The 21,018-nt window shown below is 39.8% G+C and overlaps 2 protein-coding genes across 2 annotated transcripts in view; one reads left to right on the plus strand and one right to left on the minus strand.

Annotated features, from left to right (window-relative positions):
• Positions 1 to 13,603, plus strand: part of SCRN1 (secernin 1) — a 28,255-nt gene extending 14,652 nt beyond the window's left edge. Inside the window, exons 3-8 of the mRNA XM_005421726.2 lie at positions 2,000 to 2,202; positions 5,083 to 5,277; positions 6,857 to 7,022; positions 8,842 to 9,022; positions 11,174 to 11,333; positions 11,573 to 13,603. Coding sequence (XP_005421783.2) covers positions 2,000 to 2,202; positions 5,083 to 5,277; positions 6,857 to 7,022; positions 8,842 to 9,022; positions 11,174 to 11,332 — 904 coding nt within the window. The 3' untranslated portion in view covers position 11,333; positions 11,573 to 13,603. The remainder of the gene's footprint in view (positions 1 to 1,999; positions 2,203 to 5,082; positions 5,278 to 6,856; positions 7,023 to 8,841; positions 9,023 to 11,173; positions 11,334 to 11,572) is intronic.
• A 3,335-nt stretch (positions 13,604 to 16,938) lies between these two features.
• Positions 16,939 to 21,018, minus strand: part of WIPF3 (WAS/WASL interacting protein family member 3) — a 21,049-nt gene continuing 16,969 nt past the window's right edge. Inside the window, exons 5-8 of the mRNA XM_031057627.1 lie at positions 20,849 to 21,012; positions 19,109 to 19,255; positions 18,294 to 18,395; positions 16,939 to 17,394 (exon numbers count right to left, since the gene is read on the minus strand). Coding sequence (XP_030913487.1) covers positions 17,354 to 17,394; positions 18,294 to 18,395; positions 19,109 to 19,255; positions 20,849 to 21,012 — 454 coding nt within the window. The 3' untranslated portion in view covers positions 16,939 to 17,353. The remainder of the gene's footprint in view (positions 17,395 to 18,293; positions 18,396 to 19,108; positions 19,256 to 20,848; positions 21,013 to 21,018) is intronic.

Consider the following 21,018-nt stretch of genomic DNA (forward strand, 5'->3'; position numbering starts at 1 on the left):
TCCCTTGTGACTGACAGATAGGAGCAGCCAAGCAAAAGCAGAGCCTAGACCTTTACTTAATGGAAATAAATGTAATATTGGAGCCATTTATAAAAAAATAATACCTAAAGGGTGCTTCTTCAGCCTGGATCCTTGCTGCCATTTTGACAGTGAACGCTAGGCTGTAACCATCTCAGATGGAACATTTCAGGGAGACACTAAAGTTTTAGTGGGATGTTATGTCTCTTGGCAGGTTTTGATCTAAATGGTAGATAGATCAAAATGGTTTTGGTCATTAACTGGGGAGAAGGGAGCAGATTATCACTGAATCTAGTGGCTGTATGGTCACCAAGGTAGTTTTCAGTCCATTCACTTTCCTGTGGCAGGGACTGCTCTTAGGGAACAAATAAGACATGATTTTGGACTGGATTTTAAATTATGTCTCTGGTATGTGCAAAGACTGGCATAGCTGTATTGGTCTGAAAAAGCAATTGCACCAGTGATGAAAAGAATGAAGGAAAACCATAAATGCAGAGAGACTAAAATTGGAGTCACCAGTACAAAACAAGTTTCAGCTAACAAGAAAATATGAAAGGGAAAGACCCTATAAATGCAAGTAAGAAGATGATGGGGAAGGAACTGTCACTTCAAGTTAAGCCTTAAAATTCTGGTTGACTCTTGGCTCTTCTTTGTGAGTTAGTGAGAAATAGATGCTGCTGAGAGAGATGAAACACACTGCTTTCAATAATTCAGCCTAAAACAAGGCTAATGGTAGCCAAGTATTTAACAATGCAGAGCCACTGCAGAGAAGTACTGAGATCAACAAATCTGTGTTCAAATTATCAGGACCTGATTTGTCTGCTGTAGTTTTTAGAAAAGAAACAGAGCAGTGTTTTCTTGTCATGGGACTTCAAGAGAAATGGAAAGAGCTAGCATAGATAGTACTTACGTATAAAAAAGTGATTTTCTTGGAACTGTCCATCAGTCAAAATTATTTTGTCTACAGAGCGGTTAGAGAAAGACAAACACAGAAGAAAATATTAAGGTGACAAAACAACAGAGAGAAATTTTGGACTGATCCAGGTAACTCCCAAAGGATGGAGGCATGGATACACTGTTGTTTGAAACACTGCATTTCCTTATTACAAGTAATTGGATTTTGGAACCAGTGAAATTGTTTGCAGTTCTGATTTCAATTTCTCATTACTGCTTTTGTTGTTGATTCAATTAGGGCTGTAAATTATATCAAGGGATTATTTAATGCCACTTACTCAAGGCAGGATACAGTCATTCCCTATGGCTTTGTAAAATTTATTACCACACCTCAGTTTGCTTTCCTGTAAAATACTCTTGCTTTGCTTCGACTTCCTTTTAAAATTCTGTTCTTTCAGGCATGTGGTTGCTCTTACTTCTGACAAAAGCCATATCTGGTATTCAAAGAGTTTTTTTGGGCAAGCCTCTGCAGGAGCTCTGAAGTATGACTGTGCACAAATGCTTGTCTTTACAGCATGTAGCATGCATAGGAGGATAACACCTGGTTTCCATGGCCAACCAGAGCATTGGGAAAGAAAGGTTGTAGAGAAGTTGAAATATTGAATACTCCTTCTCTTTTTAAATAGCTGGTAATAATTATTTACAATTTCCCACCCTTGTACAGAAAAGTAACCTTGGTACAGCTGTTACTTAAAAAAAATACTTGCAAATTGTCCTTCAAATGTATTCTGCCTGAGAAGGAGATAAATAGAGCATTGCATGTTTACAGTGCAGCTGAGATCATTGGTTGGTAATTGGACATTTTAAAAAAAACTAAAAGCCACCTATGATAGGCTTGAGAGTAAAGAGCCAGCATAGAAATCAAGACTAGAAACAAATAATTCTATAGCTCATCCTTTAGTTACTAATTCAAGCAAGAACTCTTATATTAGGCAAACTCAGATGAGTGCTGGTGTTTAAAAATAGTAATTTAAGGAGATCTTACTGTATCATTCCTTTGTGAATCTGTTTTACCCTTTTCTTATAGACTTGGCCTAGAAAGGGGGGCAACAGCTAAAGAAGCATTGGATGTAATAGTTGCTCTGTTGGAAGAGCATGGACAAGGTGGAAATTATTATGAAGATGGGAGTTCATGCCACACTTTCCAAAGTGCATTTTTGATTGTGGACAGGAATGAAGCCTGGATACTGGAGACTTCTGGAAAGTATTGGGCAGCTGAAAAAATCACAGGTTAGTTTAGAACTCACAGCAAATCCTATTAAAAATAGCTGTAAAGAGTTGTCTTGGAAGAATTGGTCTTAAAGTCAGTGTGTTTAAATAAGTGACTAATGAATGCAAGTGTTTGATTAAATCACCAATTGTAGTTTTCTATATTTGCACTACTCTGACTTTTTTTTATGTGTTGATTTGCATTTGCTGATGTGATTTAGCATTTTCGGTGAAGGTGGAGATTGTTGCCTTTATGCATAAACTATGTAATAATCACAATTTTTATGTTTGATAGATGTGTTTTCCAATATTTATTTTCTGTTTGGAACAGGTCAGATGGTATTTTTGAACGAGTTAATGCCCAAATTATTACTTACAAATCTAAAATATTGTGAGGAAAGGATAACCATTGATAGTTTTAATAAAAGGACTTTTTTCAGATGATAAATTGAATGGGTTGCTGGTGGTGGTTCCTTTACTGAAATAGATATACTCCCTTCATATCCCTGTTTTTTAAATGATGCAAAACAATAATTTTCAGCTCTTTAAACTTGTAAATGGTTTCTTTTTCTGTATGTGTGAAGCCAGAGCTGCCAAACTAACTTCTAGAATTCACTGGCTTAGTGGATGAATTTATTTAAAACTTTTCCAGCATATATAGGCTGCTTAATATAATATGATTGTTTAAGGTCTGTATTTAATTTATTCTCAATTTTGAAGGTATTTTTATTTTCATAAGAGTAGAGATATTTTAAAATGTACTCATGTTTGAATGAAGTGAAAATTCAGAGTGTTCAAGAGGATTTTTGTCATCCATGACTTGAGCTACGACAGATCCATTCAATTCTCTCCTCCTTTCCCCCTAAATGATGAAAGGTAGGAGATAGCAGATATGGGAAGGAGCAAAGAAATAACACCAGGCTGTGCAGTATTATGTGATGGTCTGCTGTCAGTCCCTGCCACCAAACAGGAATCAGTTTCCTTCACAGAGGTGGTGTTTTCCCAAGTAAAGCTTGCATTTTAAGGATACCTAGAGGTGTCCTTAAAGGTTATCTGGCATGAACAGATACCAAACATAGAGAAGACTGAAAATGCTGTCCTGATGAAACCCCAGTTGGGGCAAGCAGCTGACTCCTGAGGTTCCTGGGATTATGCAGTGACAGCCTGCCTTCTTCTCTTGACCTGCCTGCCTGATATTTGAAGAACAGTGGGTTTTATTTAGCAGTTTTAGCTGCATCAGCAATACATAACCTTCACGTCCTCCTTCCCAGCAAATAAACTGTTGCCTTCATCTGCTGCTTGCAGCTTTTTGAAATGATTCTGCAGCTCTGTTCTGGTTTCTACCAGCACATTGCTCTTCAGGTGGTCCCTGTGAGCTGCAGATAAGTAGTTTCCACCTCCTGCAGCCCTGCACGAAAGGCTGCTGGCTATGTAAGGACTCTACATTTCTTACTTTGTTCAAAGGGGTCTTTTTTGCAACCATAAGTGTGCCTCTTCAGCTTTCAAATGAATGCACAAATGCTGTTAAAATGGGGAAAATGTGTCATTCCCCAGTGTGAAGGCATATCTCTTCCTGACTATCCTCAGAGTTCTGATATTACTGCTGCAGGACTGTAAAGCTTATAGTGAGTGTTTATCGAGCAATTCTCTGAAAATAATTTAAGAATAAATACTTCAAAATCCTTTCTGTTAATGTTCCTGAGTCTCAGTGGAAAAATATATTTGATTGTTAAATTTGGTTTTTTGTGGTGGATCAAACCCATGAAATATTATTTTGCATGAGTTTATAAATGTAATACTTAAAGAGCTCTTTAAAGAGTGACTTGCCTAGCTGGACATGAATACAAATATCCTCATCACTCAAGTCAAGAAAATTCCCAGAAAAGTATGATGTTTGAAAGGGTGAATCAGAATAAGCTGTCAGTGACCCTTGTGTAAGTCAGAATTGGATGACAGGGACTTTTTTTGCAGAATGATGCACTGAATTTCCTGAAGTTGTTACCCCTTATTTAAATTGCGTGCATGGGGCATTGCAAAAGCAAGATAACTTTTCTGGAAGGCAGTATTAAAAACTTCCACAGCTACTGGTTTTGTTTCTGGCTAAGAAATTATTTGTGCCAAATTCCAGAATCTGTGTTTATTTTAGTTTATAGTTTTACTTTATCAGCTCTTTCTCTGGCTTCCAATACATTTGCTTTATTCTCTCTGAGGAATATCTGCAGCAACCACTGCCATGCTGTGGATATATGGTTATAAGCACTGCAGTATTTTTGATAAAAGGAACAAAAAAAAAACCACATTCAGTATTCTTTGGAGGCTGCTTATGCATTCTTTTTACTTCATGCCATTTTAAAATCTAAGATAAAAGAATTGTAATTTGAACCTATCTTGCATCTTACAATGAAACTGTTTCTCAGCTGGGAAGCTTAAAGCAATTGTAGTGATTTTAAAAACATTTTCCAAATTCTCAATTTTGAAGGGCAAGGAAGGTTCATTAAATGAAGCTCTGCTGAAATATATTTTGAAATCAAGTCAGATCTCAAGCCCTCTTGTGTCTGTGGGGAATATACCATTAGAAAAAAGATTGGGTGCCTTTGGCATTTGGATACCACCATTGCTTTGTGGTCAGAAGGTGTGAGGTGTGGATTGAGAAACTGGCATTCTGTCTAAATCCCACTGTTAATCACAGGTGTCAGTGTCTCAGCAGGGCACAGAGGATTGAGCTCTGTAACCTGCAGGGATTGGTAATTCTGTGTATGTGTAATTATATAGTTACACAGTCATGCCAAATGTACACACTAACCAATGGATTAATTTGTTTCCTAATTGATATGACATTTTCCTTCCAGCTTCTCCCAGGAAAACTATTAATGCTCTCTTTTAATATGTGGCTCTTTCTAGAGGGAGTGAAATGCATTTGCAATCAGCTTTCATTAACTACAAAAATTGATGCTGAGCATCCTGAACTAAGGAATTATGTGAAAAGTCAAGGCTGGTGGAATGGAGACTCTGACTTCAATTTTTCTGAAGTGTTTTCTCTTGCTGATGACCATTTAGCCTGTTGTTCTGGCAGGGAGAGCCTAGAAAAACAAGGTGGTAAGTGTTGAACTATTTTTCTGTGAGCACACTGGGTTTTTTAGTCACTGCTGCCTCCTTTTCAGGCATTCTGTCCAGAACTACATGTGACTGAGAACATCTCTACATGTAAACTGTGTAGGAAGGAAGATCAGAACTAAAGACTGTCCCTAAATTTGCCACTATTTAGGATGGAGCCCTTAATGTCACCCCCAAGGTTTCAAAACAGGATTACAATTACAAAGTAACTTCCTTCAGTGCTCTGATATGCATGATGTGCCGCTGCATCTGTGCTTTCCTGTAATTTTAGTGGCCCTACCTAATATAAAATTATACTATTTTAAAAAATGGCCTCACATATCAAAGATTGAGCTCAGTGGAATCTGCATTGTGGGGAAAATGTAGATTTAACTGTTTGGGGAAAGTTTCAAGAGCATAGTTTAAGGAAGAGCAGTTGCAAACTGAAGTGCCTTTTTCTTTGTTGAGCAGAACAAAGCTATTGGAACAGACATTGTGCTATTCTCTGCAATCAAAGGATGGGTTTATTTCCAGACCAAGATTTATTACTGACTTCAGTTCGCTGCAGCTGGCCAAAATACCTCTGAAATGGACAGCATGCAGCAGTGCATGGGACTGCATGCATCTCTGATCTTTCATGCATGAAAAATAGCACAAATTATCATTTTCTAAAAAGCCCTTTACTACAGATGTGAATTTACTGGACTGTAGGCATTTTCACATGTTGGTAAATGTTCTAAAGAGTGTAGAGGTGAGATATTTGTTGCACTGCAGAGCTCTTGCAAAGGCTGTAGAATTGCAGGGAGTCTGGTTAGTGTCTGAGGCAGATACAGTAACTCTGAAGGACTATAGGTAAAAGATCTAAATAAATCTGGATTATAGCACTAAAAACCCTGAGGGTCCCTACAGACAGATGGCTATGGCTGAAAATCTTGCAGGCTGCTGAGTCATCCTGTGTCTCCTGGTGTGTTGAGGCACCTGTGCATGGAGGTTTGAGTCACTGCAGAGCCTGAGAAGATATGGGGAAGAAAACATGGAATGGCAATGAGGGAAAGCTGGGATGAACACAGGCAGGAAACACAATGAGAACAGAGGATTCTTGTAGATAGGGGTTTGGAGAAAAATCTTGGTGTCTAGGTCTGCTGTCTGTGACTGCAAGATGATGTTTCAAAATTTTGACTGAGAATGGAAATTGAGAAGTGGAAAATCAGGATGTTCTCATTCTGTCCTGCTTGGGTAGAGGAAAATGGATGTTTTAAGTAAGTAGTCTGTTCATAGTGGCTGGTAAAGCAGTATTACAGCCTTCTTCCTGAAAATGTACCTTTTTAATAGCATTTCTGCTATTGAAGCAATTACCTGGCAATTGCCATGCCTAATTAATGCTTCTTACCATTCTCATTTACTAGCTAGGCACGTTCTTTCTGAATGTTCATTGCTTAAGTAGAAACTATTAACTGGGATTTGTGACATGCCCATGCCAAGTGTCAGTGGCCATTTTAGGCCAAAGCTTGTTCAGGCTAAAATCCTTACCTGGGCTCCAAGCCATTGAACACTCAGGAATTTTTTCCCCCCCTCCATATAGGTGACGTTTCTGCACAAGCTATGATTGATGTCCTGCGTGACAAGGACAGTGGTGTCTGTGTGGACTCTGAATCTTTCCTTACTACAGCTAGCATAGTGTCTGTTCTGCCTCAGGACCCTAGTTTTCCCTGTATTCATTACTTCACTGGCACGCCAGACCCTTCAAGGTAAGCCACAGCATTGGGCTCCCTGGGGTGCAGAGCAGTGATGGGCTCAAAGGTAACAAACAAACCCTGCCACCCAAACTGGAACATACTTCAGGAGCTTGTTCTAACCAGAAATGCAGTCAGTGCTCCGAGATGTGCAATCTGACAGCCCTGTGTTACTGAGCTTCCAGGGGAAATGCAGTTTAGGGAGGGGCCAGGAATTCCAGTGTAGTTGCTTTCCACTTGGAAAGTTGTTGAGATTATGAAGTTGGGGACTTGCCAAGTCACTTCTCTTGGACAGGTAGGTGCAAAACTTCAACAAATGAAGTGTTTTAACTATCAGAGAGGGGGTGTGTACTCTAGGTAGCTTCATATGACATCAAAATGTTAACACAGCAAAACATCTGCAAGTTGCTGGGATCCCAAGCATGTCTTTTATTTGAGGGACAATTTCCAGTTGGTTTACATGGTGTCCTCTCTAGCTGAAAGTAGCTGAGGAGATTAGGGAACTCATGGGCCAGATCATCAAAGATTAATGAATTACCTTGTGTTTTAAGCAGAATCCACCTGGGATTCACAGAAATTAAACTAAACCACTTGAAGTTATTCAGGAGATCTGCCACTTGCATTGAGGTAAAGAGGTTATGGGGAGAAGAAAATGGTGCTCTTGACTGTCATTCCTGTTAGAGGACTGGTAGGTTTTACTGAGGGCTGTGGAAGTCATCCATGCCAAAGGGACTTTCCACCCACCTTGCATTATGTAACTCAGACTTTCAGGGTTAAGTGTCAATTTTAAACTGGCTTACCCAAACTTTTCTTCGACTTGATGCAAATCCTCTGCGATAAGAAGGAGCAAGGCTTCAAATTATTTGTTGGGATCTCTGTCCATTTCAAGGTCAAAAACCTGCCTTAAAAGCCTTGTTTAAAGACCTTTCTTGCTTTATTCAACACTGTAATGCATTAAGAAAGAATTATTTTAAATGTAGCTAGTGAGTCACGTAAATTCTTAGTCAGCAAGGCTTTGTGACACTGATGGAAAGGGTTGCAGCACTGAACCTGCTGACTGTACACAGGCAGTGGTTATTAATTGTGTGTTGCAGAAGTCTTCACTTTTGGCAGGTTCTTCACTGCAGAATGCAGGGTGCTTTGTTGTTCTGTATCTAAAGAGAAGGAAGGCAGTTGTTCCATTCACCTGCCAAAACCTATTTTCAGCTTCTCAGTAATGAAGATTCTGTATTGATGGGGTTTTTTGTTTGTCTCTCTTAGGAGTTTAGATCCAAACTCAGTGTTAAAATAGTTTGAGAAATGTCACAATATTGGTAGCCATGTCTTCTCCCAGCTCTTGAAGTAGAATTCTGAAGTGCTGCTGTTGATATGCAAAATCCTCTGATATTGAGCAAGATATGTAATCTTCCCTGCTCCACGCAAGTGTTTTTTTCTGATTTTAATAAAACTTAAATCTGGAAGGAGGAGGAGAGATGCCAGTGGGAACAGAGGAGAAAAACTGATGTGAGGCCGAATGTTGAGATTTGTTACAAAAAAACTTGGAGGAGAAAATCAGTGCTACTCTGCTAAAGAAGTGGCAGAACTGGCATGAGGACACCAGAAAATCTTATAGGTAAAAGGGGTAATAAGTTTTTGCAATAATTGCCAAACCCAGTTCTTTAAAGCATGTAGATTTGTTTTGCTTGACCAGTACCAAGTCTTTAACCTTACCCATGCCTAGTGTAGATGCATTACCTATGCTGCTCTGTATGTTTTAAAACAACCTGGTGAACATTTCAATAACATATATGAAATGTCTCTTATTACTGCAAGCAGTAATTCTCATTTCTTTCAGGTCCATATTTAAACCCTTTATTTTTGTTGATGATGTAAAATTAGTACCGAAAGTGCAGTCTCCTTCTTTTGGCAATGATGATCCTGCTAAAAAGATACCTCGATTCCAGGAGAAACCAGATCGTAGGCATGAATTGTACAAGGCACATGAATGGGCCCGATCTCTCCTGGAGAACGATCAGGTAAGAGCCGTGGGACCTGGAATTAAAGAACTGAAGTTGTTGGAACCCTGAATACTGAGAGTATATGGCTTTCTGTGCTAAAAGGCACAGACTTTTAAGAGAGCATTACATTTGACTTGAGACTGTGGAGAAGGCTTCTAAAATTGAATGACAACTGAGATTATAGGTGTGTAATTTGAATAGAAGTCAATGTAGATTCCCAGCTCCGTACCTTAGTTCACAGTCACTCACTGAAAAACATTCTCTGAATATTCTTAGAATCCTTGAGAGTTTAGCTTGACTAATGATGCCCTCTGAAGGACAAACTACTCTGCATAGTTTTTGTTGTCCTTAGAGTATAGCTCTGTTCCATTACTTTTACAAAATGAAAAGTCAAACTGTTAAGCTGATTATCTTGTTCAATCCCCACTGTGCATATAGTCTTTTTAGTGATTAGAACACTGGATGCTAGTGCAACATTATATCAGAATTTTGTGCTAGGAAGAGGGCAGGAGTGTTGTGATTTAAATCATATGCTGGATTAAGAACTACATAGTTTGGAAAGGTATTTTTCTTGAAGGAATAATTTACACATGACAGTTTTATGAGTCTTGTGTTTTGCAATTCAATGCATTTTGTTAATTTTTAACTGAAAATGCCATATGAGAAGAAAGCACCCTTTGCAGTGCTGTGCAGTACATACCCAAGGGCTGAAAACCTTCCATGGTAAAAACTTAGGGTTAAAGATCTCTTAGGAAAAAAAATTTGGAATAAGTAAAGTCAGGAAGGAGATTATTCTGTATAGCTTTTCTGAATGGTTGAGATACAACTTTTGGTGCCATTGGGCATCTCAACATTTGCAATTACAACTACAGCAGTAAACTGGAAAAGTGATTTTAAGGAAGTGAAACAGAGGGAAAGATCACCAAGGCACACCTGTCAAGCTTTTATGGGTATTCAGGCAATTTGTGGAAGACCCTCATACAGCTGGGTTGAACTCCCACAGAGGATTTGCTTTTCTACAATTGTCCTGTGTGTGTATTTGCATGGATCAGAGTCTTGCTATGACATAACAACATTCAGACCTACCCACTATTGATAACGGAAGCTATGATAACCTCTGCTAGTACAAACATTATTTAAATGCAGTTTGGGCTAGATTTTTGATTTCTTGTAATGGTGTAATTTAAAATCTGTGGCCTCTGGTAACATTGTTTTAATGTGCAGCTGGCTCTCATATCATTGTGCAAGATGTTGACTTAGGGAAGACCTGGAAGAGGCATCTTAGCAACTTGTGGACTGTTGCCTATTAAAGTCCCCACAATGTGACACCAATAGTTGTGGTAGAAAAGAAAATGCAGTTTCTACTCAGGTTTCATGCTATAAAAGCTGCCCATCCAAGAGCCTAAACCTGAGATGAGATGCCCTACTCTTTCTGGACAAAATGCTGAGAAAAAAACCCTGAACAACTCAGAACCACCACTCATTCTAAATGACTTTTGTTTCACTTGAAACTCAGTTTTGAAAGCTGCAAGCAAAACAAACAGCACTTCTCCATAAAAAAAAAAAAAAAGAAAAAAAGAAAATAAAAAGGTAGGGTTTAAATAACATCTGGATAAAATGAAATTACACCTTTTCAGGAGTAAATTTTCTAGAAACACAAAGAGCAGTAAGTCAGAATGGCAGCACACAAGACCTCCCTGGAATCTGGAGTCTTAAAACTGTTACATGACACATAATTTCAGATCTATTCATCATCTTGCAGGTGTTGATTTGAGGGATGCACATGCAAATACCACAATCTGTTCAATTCTTAGGGCTTCCAGTCTTCTCACATAGTTTTGTTAGTGGGATTACAAGTTTAAGAATTTGCTTTACCTCTGTTATATGTACAAGCCTTGTATAATTTTCCTCTATCCATCTTTCACCCTCTTCCTTTTTTGCTTTAAACTTAGCAACTCCTTTTTGGTTATTTTTCTTAATGCACAAAATGTCCAGGACTGTTCCTTTTAGCCTTTGGCCATCCAAAATAACTAATAACAGAAGTAGTTTGTACTTTAAAAGGCTTTTTCTTTTTAAAAATATTTGAAAATAACTCTGTAACAAAGGGAGTAAAATGCTTTAATGAGCCTGTTTGCTGGTTAACTGAGTTTGGTTATTTCATGCCTTTAGGATAAAGGCCAGAAACTGATGAGGATTATGTTAGACCTTGAAAAACAAGGTTTAGAAGCAATGGAAGATATCCTTTCTCGTACAGAGATTCTGGATCCAGCTGAAGTAGTGGATCTTTTCTATGACTGTGTTGACACAGAACTAAAGTTCTTCAAATAAAGTAAGCAAACAATTCTTTAGGTACTACTCTACCAGTGAATGTGAAATGTTGGATCTGATTCTGAACCTCCTCCTCTTTTACACTAAGCTGAGGATGTTAAGAATTGGGTTCAAACCCATTTTTCTACCTGCTCAGCTTGTCTCCAAAGTCCCTTTTCCCTATGCTGCATTGCAGGTGATTTTTTTTTCAATTTCACTCTTGCTTGGAATGGATTTTCAACAAATTTTATCTCATTTCAGCTACAGTGGCTATTGTTAGCCTTTTCATTGGAAGACTGCAATGTTCTTCAAGCCTTGAAAGAAAGTCTTCACACTTGTGATTTTGCAGGAAAAAACATTTCTAGAGGAAAAAATGTTACTTGCTAGCTGTATCCGGTTAACAAATTGCTTTCCTTTGTCCAATCTTGTGGTGTTCCTGTTTGTGTATGTATATAGTGAAAGGAGAAAGTCACTGACTGGTCCAATTACTGTGTGCATGCTGGCTAATTTAGTACAGAATGTTAAAACATGTATGTTGGGCAACCAATTAAAGTAAAGATTTAACTTCATCAGGCTAATTGCCATATTGTCATTGAAAGCAATCTGGTTTTCCCTCTGTTGCTCAGGACTAGGCTTGCAGCAAAGCTGACTTGCATTTTTCTCTTCTTGCTAATTCATACAAAGTTGAAATGGTAGAGTTGAAATCACAGTTTGAGACGGGCAGGAAGGCAAGTCCTGGCTCTTGACCTTGTTGTGTTGGACTCATATGGCCATATCTGGTTGCAGTAGCTCAGCACCTGACATTATGCCTGTACAAATTATCAGAATTCAGTCCTCAGGTTAAGTTCTGCCCTTGCTCTCAGCCAGCTTGTGTTTGTAGTGCACCTGGCTGCTGCTCCAGAAGTGCAGAGCCAGCCTGGGTGCCATAGAGATCTACACATATTGGCTCTTAAGATGCAATTAATAAAGTGTCAGATTTATATACAAGCTACAGATTTGGAATCTTTTAAAGGAATAGATGCTGGACACTGATAAGTACCTGGCTATTCTCCATCTTTCTGCCTTTGTACTGCTGAACAGTTCCTAGTAATCTCTGTTGTGAGACACATGGCTGATGAATCCCTTAAGTACCAGTGAGTTGCTGGTGGGTGTGGCAATCCAGCTGTTTAGGCTTAGAAATGGCTGTCCTATGCTTCCTTACATTAGGTGCACTGCTGCAGCATGCCTCTGTTCCTCCACAGTCCTACAGGCAGACCTGCTTCTCATTGTATTTTCTTCTTGTGGAAGTGAAGTAGGGAAAACACTGAGAATTAAACCAGTAAACACTGTGTCCAGTGAATATGGTTGGTGGGTTTTTTACATACATGAGGGTTGAAAGAGGACATCCATGTCTTTAGTAAGTGAAGTTAACATACGGAGTTAAAATCCTTCACTGTTTGAGAAAGTGGATGGTTAAGAACCACAGGCTTCTGTAGTGAGGAAATAAAAGCTCCTTAGAAAGCAGAAACACCTCAAGTTGAAACTGTAAGAGTTGTGCATCAGGGAAATAGTCATTGCCATATTGGCATACTGCATTCTCAGGATTTTTAAAATGAATTTGTTACATTCAGACTCATTACTTTGGTATTGCCTTAATGGCAAATTGGCAAGAAAACATGGGGCCTTTTCACTTACAGAAAACAAGGAAGAATATATTTTCTCTTATGGCCTACCTAATAATCTCCCATTCACAATGAAATCCTCCCATGCTGTCTATCCTAGGAGCAACTCCTGTGTCTAAGTATTTTAAAGTGTAGACAATAGGAGAAGGAAATATTCAAGTAGATCCCTGAAATTTAGCTGCTCTGTATGGTAACCAGAGGGGCTGACTGCAAGAAGCACACTTGATTTCAGAGAACATTGCAGGGGATGAAGCCCACTGAAAGAGAAATGTGCTTTTTCCAGCTGCCTGTAACTGAAGTAAATGGATTTCCCATGAAATCACATCTCTTGATAGGAGTAGCTGGGTATTTCTGCACAATCAGGGAACAGGAATAAAATGATTGCTCCAGTGAGAGGACAAAAATTGGGATGTACCACTTCTCACAGTTATTTTGCACAACTTGGATCTCTAATCTTGGAGAGCTGGGAGGGAGGCAAGATGAAAGGAGTGTTCCTGTTAAAAACATGTATCTTACTTGCCTGTTTCTTAAGAAAGAAGAAAGCAACACTTGCAATTATCTCATGGGCGTTTATGTCCTTATGTGGAACTGCTTATATGACAGAATGAATAAATTGTTTTGAGCACAGTGATCCAGGTAGTAATTTTGTAATAGTATGTTGATTTTGCTTCGGTTGTATAGTGCAGTTAAAAACCAAAACCAGCTGTGGTACAGCAACATGGTTGGGTACAGTCAGTAGAAACCAGAGCAACTGCATGGTCTTAGTATTTCCAGTGGTCTTGAAAAGAGGTGTGTCTCAGTGGAAGGACACATTGGGACTTGTGGGATCAGCTGCCTCAGGGTGACAGCCAGTGTGATCCTCTGTATCTCCAGATGCTTCAATGGATCTTGAATGACAAATAAATGGAAATATTTCAGAAATGCTAGCAAATAGGCACAGGATTTCTCATTTCATCCCTGAAAGATGTTGTTTATTTCTAAAATACCCAAACCATAATAAAAAATGGAGTAAAATTTTTTTCTCCTTTATATATTGCTGGTAGGTAGTCTAGAATTAGTTTTAAAATCCTTAGGAAGGTACTTACTACAGAGCAGTACACAAATTTCAGAATAAATGACAGCCAACAATATGCCACTTTTAATAATACTATAACAAAATAGATTTTAAAACAGTATTCAACTTTTCCAGTTGTTCGAGAAGCAATGTAGATGTAGACCCCTGTTTGTTACTACATTCATGCATATTTATCAAGTAACTACAGTAAGTGACACTATTGGTCAAAGCATCACCACTTTTTTTTCTTTTTTTCTTTTCACATGATGTACAGCAAGTTATCACAATAGGCTAAAAAAAGACTAATGTTGATTTCTTGGAGTCTTATGGGTGAAGAGCTTCTTACCCCTACACCATCTCACACCGTGAATGTGCATGTGTGTGGGAATAGTTACAGCATAACTGAGCTGCTGTAACAACAAAGAAAAGCAGGGATGTAAAGATGCAGTTACCTGTCTTTTCCAAAAAGTTTTCTTCAAAGGCAACACCATGGGGAAAGATCATCAGTGATCTATAACATTATTACACCTCTCTGAGGGGAACTGATGGTAATTATAAAAATTAATGCCATAACTGTAATAGCCTGGCTGTTAGCACCAGACTCACCCTGGAACAGCAGTATTCTTATTCAGACTGGTGAATAATGGAATCTGGAAAACAACTCCTGAGATCATCTAATCCAGCTGTTAACCCAGCACTGCCAAGTCCACCACTAAACCATGTCTCTGTGATGCCTTGTGAAGGCTGACCTAGAACAGAGACTAGACAGAGTTAAAGAATAAAGTAGGTATTATTAGAAGGCCTCAATGGATACACTTTGGCCCAATGTGTACAAGAGCCCAGCCAGGGCTACACCCAAGATGAACCCAAAATGGTCACAAAATGGATGATGAGTCACGAGGTCTCTCACTTTTATAAGTTCTGGTCCATTAGCATATTGGAGTTAATTATCCAATTACAGCTTTAGGTTATGAAGTTCCATCCTTCCTGTTTTTCTCTCTTCATTCCACTGCTGTTTACGCTCTTGGGCCTGAAATTTGGATCATTTGTCCTTGGTCCTCAGGATCAAGGGTCCTTTGCCTACCTACTCTATGATGAGAACTTACTATCCCCTGATATGAAGCTGATATTACACACTAAAGCAGTACAGAATCTGAAAAGTGTAAAAGCCAAAACCTGAGGCATCACCTGAGTGCCATATCTACAAGTCTTTTAAATATCTGTAGGTATTAAATGGTGACTTCACCACTTCCCTGAGAAGCCTGTTCCAATGCCTGACCACCTTTCTGGTGAGGATGTTTTTCCTAATATCAAATCTAAACTTCCCCTGGCACAGCTTGAGACCATTTCCTCTTGTCCGGTGCCTTGTTACTTGAGAGAAGTAACTGACCTCCACATTGGCACAGTATCCTTTTGGGTTATACAGAGCAATAAGGTCCCCTCTGAACCTCCTCAAGCCAGGATATTGTTGGCCTTCTTGACCACCTGAGCACACACTGGCCCCTGTTCAGTGTGTTTAGCCACTGTCAGCCAGCACACCCCACTCCTTTAGTGTCAGGCAGATTTCCAGCCACTCTGCCCTCAGAGGTGCCTTGGGTTGTTGCAACCCAGGTCTAGGAACCCAGAAAAGCTGTAAAAAGGGGAATCAAAGGGTGATTGGGATTGAAAGGGATGGCTACAGGTCATCTGGTCCAACACCCATGGCCGAACAGGGTCACCTACTGCCAGTTGCTGAGGACAAAGGCCAGATGGCTTTTGAGTGTCTTTAAGGAGTGAGATTCTACACAGTCTGTGGGCAACCTGTTCCAAGGCTCAGTCACCTGCACAGTCAAAAAGTGCTGTCTGATGTTCTGCACCTCCTGTGTTACAGCTGCCCATTTCCTCTGGTTCTGTCACTGGACATCATTGAAAAGAGTCTGGCTCTATCTTTATACCTCCCTCCAAATATTTATATACATTGGAGAGATCCCCTCTGAGCCTTCTCTTTTCTAGGCTGATCAGTCCCAGCTCTCTCAGTTGTTCCTCACAGGAGAGATGTTCGAGTCCCTTTATCACCTTTGTGGTCTTTTGCAGGACTCTCTTCAGCATGGCCATGTCTTCTTTGCACTGGGGAGCCCAGAATTTGGACATGTGGCCACACACCAGGTGTGGCCTCACTAGTGCTGAGCAGAGGGAAGAATCACTTCCCTGACACCTCGCTGGCACCACTCCTTCCAGTGCACAAGAATAAGGGTAATAAATGCTAGAAATAAACATCTTAGGATCAGATTTGAACATCTGTGATCCAAAGACCATACCCAAGGTCTGAATATTAAAAGCAGTAGTTCAAGTCTTTGCTGCTAGGTTGTTACTTTTCCCAACCAACTCTATTTGAGACAACAACCACTTTGGGGGCTGAGTGTTCCACGTGGTATGTTTTGGGCAATGAACCTTCACTGCTAGCGAATAGTAGTAGCTCTAAAATGTACGTTTTGGGCCCCTCATCCAAAGGCTTTGGAATTACTGGGTAAAGGCAATCTATCACAGAAATGGTAAATACCCACTGTGCCAGCAGGAAAAGACAGGACATGTGCCCTTACATACGCTCATCACGGCATGTGTATTCACACACACCATTTCTTTTTCTTGCTTACAATAGAGCAACTTCCTTTTCCTCTACTTTGGAAGGGTTCTGTCATCTTTGTCAAGTCCATGACCACCCTACCCAGCTGGGCTTCTTCAACACTATCCTATAAGGATATGTAATCTTTAGGAGGTAGGCTCATTAGCAGCCTCCTTGGCATCTCCTCTTCATGCTTCATGAGAAAAGGGTTGTGGGCCCATCTCTTCATGAAAGTGACATCCTGCTGCAATCTGAGGCCAGGCAGAATGGAAGAAGTGAAGAAACATAAAAACAGACTAAAGATAGCATATTAGTTTGATAGTTCATTGAAAAAATGTCTAAATAACTGGAGAATTTCCAAAAATTATGATGGAAGGGGAAAAAAGAACAACAGGCACATAGCGCAAAACATTCTGAGGTAACATTGTTAGCATAATAAGAATGAGAATTGCTTCAACACAACAAAGAATTTAAATTTTATGCTGCTTTGCTTAAAAAATATTCACCTATATACAGTAATTTAAAAGCCTGTACTAACATTCCTGTAGTATGTAGGCCAGTTCAAAAGGCGTAATTTATATTGTTTTACAGTTTATAGAAATGTTAATATTGCAGTACTTGTGACTCAAGTACAATCTATCACTGCAACAGGGACCCCTTCTGTCTTATATATTATCTTGATCTTCTTTTTTAATACTAGTCCAGAGAGCATCAGAAGACTCTTCTCATCTCACATGTGTTCTTAATGGAGGATTTTTAGAGGGATCTGTAAATAGACAGGACAGATTTTAAATAAGTATTTTGGATGCAGTTATATAGCAGGGATGCTGCATTTATTTGCTACCCCTGATATATACATACGTATGTTTACATACATACACACACATATTGCTTGTGCTCTGCAGCCCTTCAGTAAAAAGTCAGAATATACAGCAGACAATTTAGCTTGACTGAGGCTGCTATGAAAAGTCATGCTAAGTACCTTAGCATGGAAACAAAAAAAAGGTTAATTAAAAGTTGGAGATCTAATAATAGAGAAAACTGGGTTTTATTAAAAAGCAGAATATGGGCATGAGATCTTTTGGCACTTTAAACTACCCATTTTCAAAACTGGATATCTGAACTGCTCTTACAACAGTGACCTGATTCTAAGTTACTAAGTTAAGAAAGGAGGAAAAAAAAAATAAAGCAAGGTTCTGCCATTTATCACTTCCTGACAAAGTTCAGGTACTAAGTCTCTTTGTTATTCAGGTGTCTAAAACACCATGCATAGGATTTAAGTCATAATACATAATGGAAGATATGGATCAAGGTATCTTTCTCTGTGATTTCACAAATTAGTGAACAAAAAAAATCAAACCCAGTAGCTGCCCAAATATGTTTTTCCAACATGACTGTTTTTAACATCACAAGCTTTGCAAATTTAGCAATCTAAAAACACAGGCTGCATATCCAGCCACATCATTTGTTTTTAGCTAAGACTCTAGAGTAACTAAGTGCTTTTCATTATATCTTTAGTCCCTGTTGCCACTGTGACAAATCCCATTCTTCTCTGTGCCAGTGCTAGCAGTCCACGTATGCTAATGCTGGTTCAGTTCTTTATTTTGCATCCACATTTTTAAACCTCTTGATAATGATCAGATCTTTCCATGTTTACACACTTACCTCTGGGTATCTTGCTGGGATATGTTTTCTGAAATGGTTTGAATTCATCAGGTGGAGGAAAATCTTCCACAGAATGGAAAGTAAATTTCGATTCAAAGTCATCTGGGAAGTTTCAGGGAAATAAACATTAGCTGATGCTGGAGAGAAACAAAACAACAACAACAACAAGAAAACAAAAACACCCAAAGAAAACCCCCAAACCCAACTATGTTGCCACAAGTACTTTCTGTTAAAAATGCTGGCTTATTTTCTCCTGGAACTGATAGTGGCTCATTCTGTATAAACCATCTTGATGAGTACTTCTGTGAGCCCCCCCAGTTTTTTACCTTAATTGCAATCACTGCCTGCTATTAAAAGTGAAGTTAAGTCTGCTGTTCCAGTTTTCTGCATTGATGGTATTATGGTAATAGAGGTATTCATCACTAGTTTAAGACATGTAGCTGTAAACAAGAATGAATGGCCAATTCATCAGACCACAAAAATAATTCTTACTGGTCTTTGCCCTGTAGGAGTGAAACCTCTAAATGTCTATGATCTGGTTTGAAGAATGGTAATATAAGCACACTATGAGAACTCTTCATATTTTTAAGTAACTTTGCAGGTAGTGCGTGCTTTTCTTTTCTACTGACTGAATGAAAATCCTTTTTGAAAAATCCTTTTTCTATAATTGTATAAAGTTGTACAAAAATGTTTCTACTATACTACCCTGTTATTTCTAGGACAAGTCTTAAGTGAGTTTTTGAGATCTGAGACACACACAGGCTTTTGTTCTAAAATTCTTAACTACAGAAAGATATTTAATTTAATGATATTACCAATGATGTGCATATTTCCATTTTTAAGTGGTGTGTAGGGGTCATGAGCTGTAGCCCAGGCTGAGACTCCAGACTTGCTTGTAAGTTCAGTTGTTGGGGATCTTGCAGGTGGCTGTGGAGGTGTGACCAGCTTCCCAGCACCGGTTCCTTTAAAGAAAACCAGGAGACCACCATATAAACACCATCATGACTTAACCCAACAGTAAACTACAAAAAAAGAGGAGGGGATGTACAAAGAATGCAGTATCTGAGGCAAACATACCCATAGCTGTTGTTTGCCAAGCCTGATCATAGATTTGTAGCATTAAGTATTAAATTCAAGTCGCTACTGGAATTGGCTGGGGCTTCATCTCCAGTTCTAAGGAAAGTGTGACATTCAGAAGTGTGGTTTTGTCCCAGTCTGGAAGGGAAGATTATCCTTCCACTTTCACAAGAAGAAGCAGTCTCTTTAAGCAAGGGAAATCAACAAAACAACCACACTAGGTGGTATGTCTAAAACAAAATTTCCTGCCACTTTGCAGCTATGCAATGTAATTATCATTAGTTTTGTGCATTTCACTGAGGAGTTGCAAGGGCCATCCAAATTTACATCTGGAAGTACACAAGAGTTGTGTGAGGGGGAGGGAGCCCAAGGCCTCCAAGTTAGCAGCCTCTCAAAACTGCTTATTCTCCTACATAACAAGGGACAGGCAGGGTAATTTTATGGAAAACATAAAAATTGAACTACCATGAGAAATGGGCATCTCAACATAGCAACAGTTCATCAGAGAGTTCTGAGCAGCATTAAGCACCACCACAAGGCACCTGACCTGCTGTACTTACACGGCCTTTACCCTGGCTCTCAAAGGGAACCAGTAATCTTTCTCCTGACATGTGGCTGCTAAAATACAGGGTACAGAACATTCTCTTTCAGATGTTCCCTCTTAAGTAGCTGTCTCCATTTCTCAAACCCACACAGACTTAGGCTCATATTTTTTGTTATTTTCATTACATTAGAGGAGTCTAACAAAATTTCCTTCTATCATCTACTCAAGGAAATACTGGATAATACCCTATTTCCCAAGTAGGTGGAGAAGCTTTTGGCACAACCACCTCGATTGCAGGAGGCACTGGCTGCTTCCCTTTATTGAACAGCAGAGGGCTGCAGCGAGATTTGCTTTTGCTCACCTGTGGCTGGTAGCTGCCCCATCTCTGTTTCATTACGTTCTCTAGTGTTTCCCAGCTGTTGCCAGTATTGCTCCTGCATGGGTACAGCTGTAGACTGGTATCCTAGGCAGGCTGGCACATGAGCAGCTGCTGACCTGGCAGACACCGTGGTGTGTAGTCTGCTCCCGCACCTGAGCCTGTCAGGTACCACTGTTCGAGACACACCAATGCCAATACAAAAGCAAGAAGCAGCCCAGTGGTCCTAAGACTTGTCTCCACTGATCTGCATGTCACTTCCAAGAGTGGCAGCTTAAACGATAAGGCATGTGTGCCCAGTGCTAAGAACTGCCTGGCACTTCAAAAAGCCAAGTGTGTTGGGTATTCATCACCTACAGGTATTCCTCCCATATGTGCTCTTCATCCCTGCCCCTCCATGCTCTCCAGCCACCAGTGTAATAGAATGGTTTGGGTTGGAAAGCGGCCTTGAAGAACTAAATAATCTTCAAGGTCCTGTTCCAACCCAAAAAATTCTGTGATTTTCCCTGCTATCCGAAGGAAGGAAAAGCCTCCTTCCTTCGGAGGTGCCTCTCTCACCTGCGCCTCGGCCAGCTCTCTTCTTCCTGGTCTCCCCCACGGCTGCGGGCTGAGGGGGGCCGGGGGTGGGTGGCAGCGGCAGCGACTGGATGTTGCTCGGCTTATGGAACTGGGACAGCAGGTGGGGAGACTTGGGGGGCAGCGGAGGGGGCACGTCGGCACCGCTGAAG

This window comes from Geospiza fortis, unplaced genomic scaffold (assembly GCF_000277835.1).
Source record: "Geospiza fortis unplaced genomic scaffold, GeoFor_1.0 scaffold95, whole genome shotgun sequence".
In the NCBI taxonomy this organism is placed as follows: Eukaryota; Metazoa; Chordata; class Aves; order Passeriformes; family Thraupidae; genus Geospiza; species Geospiza fortis.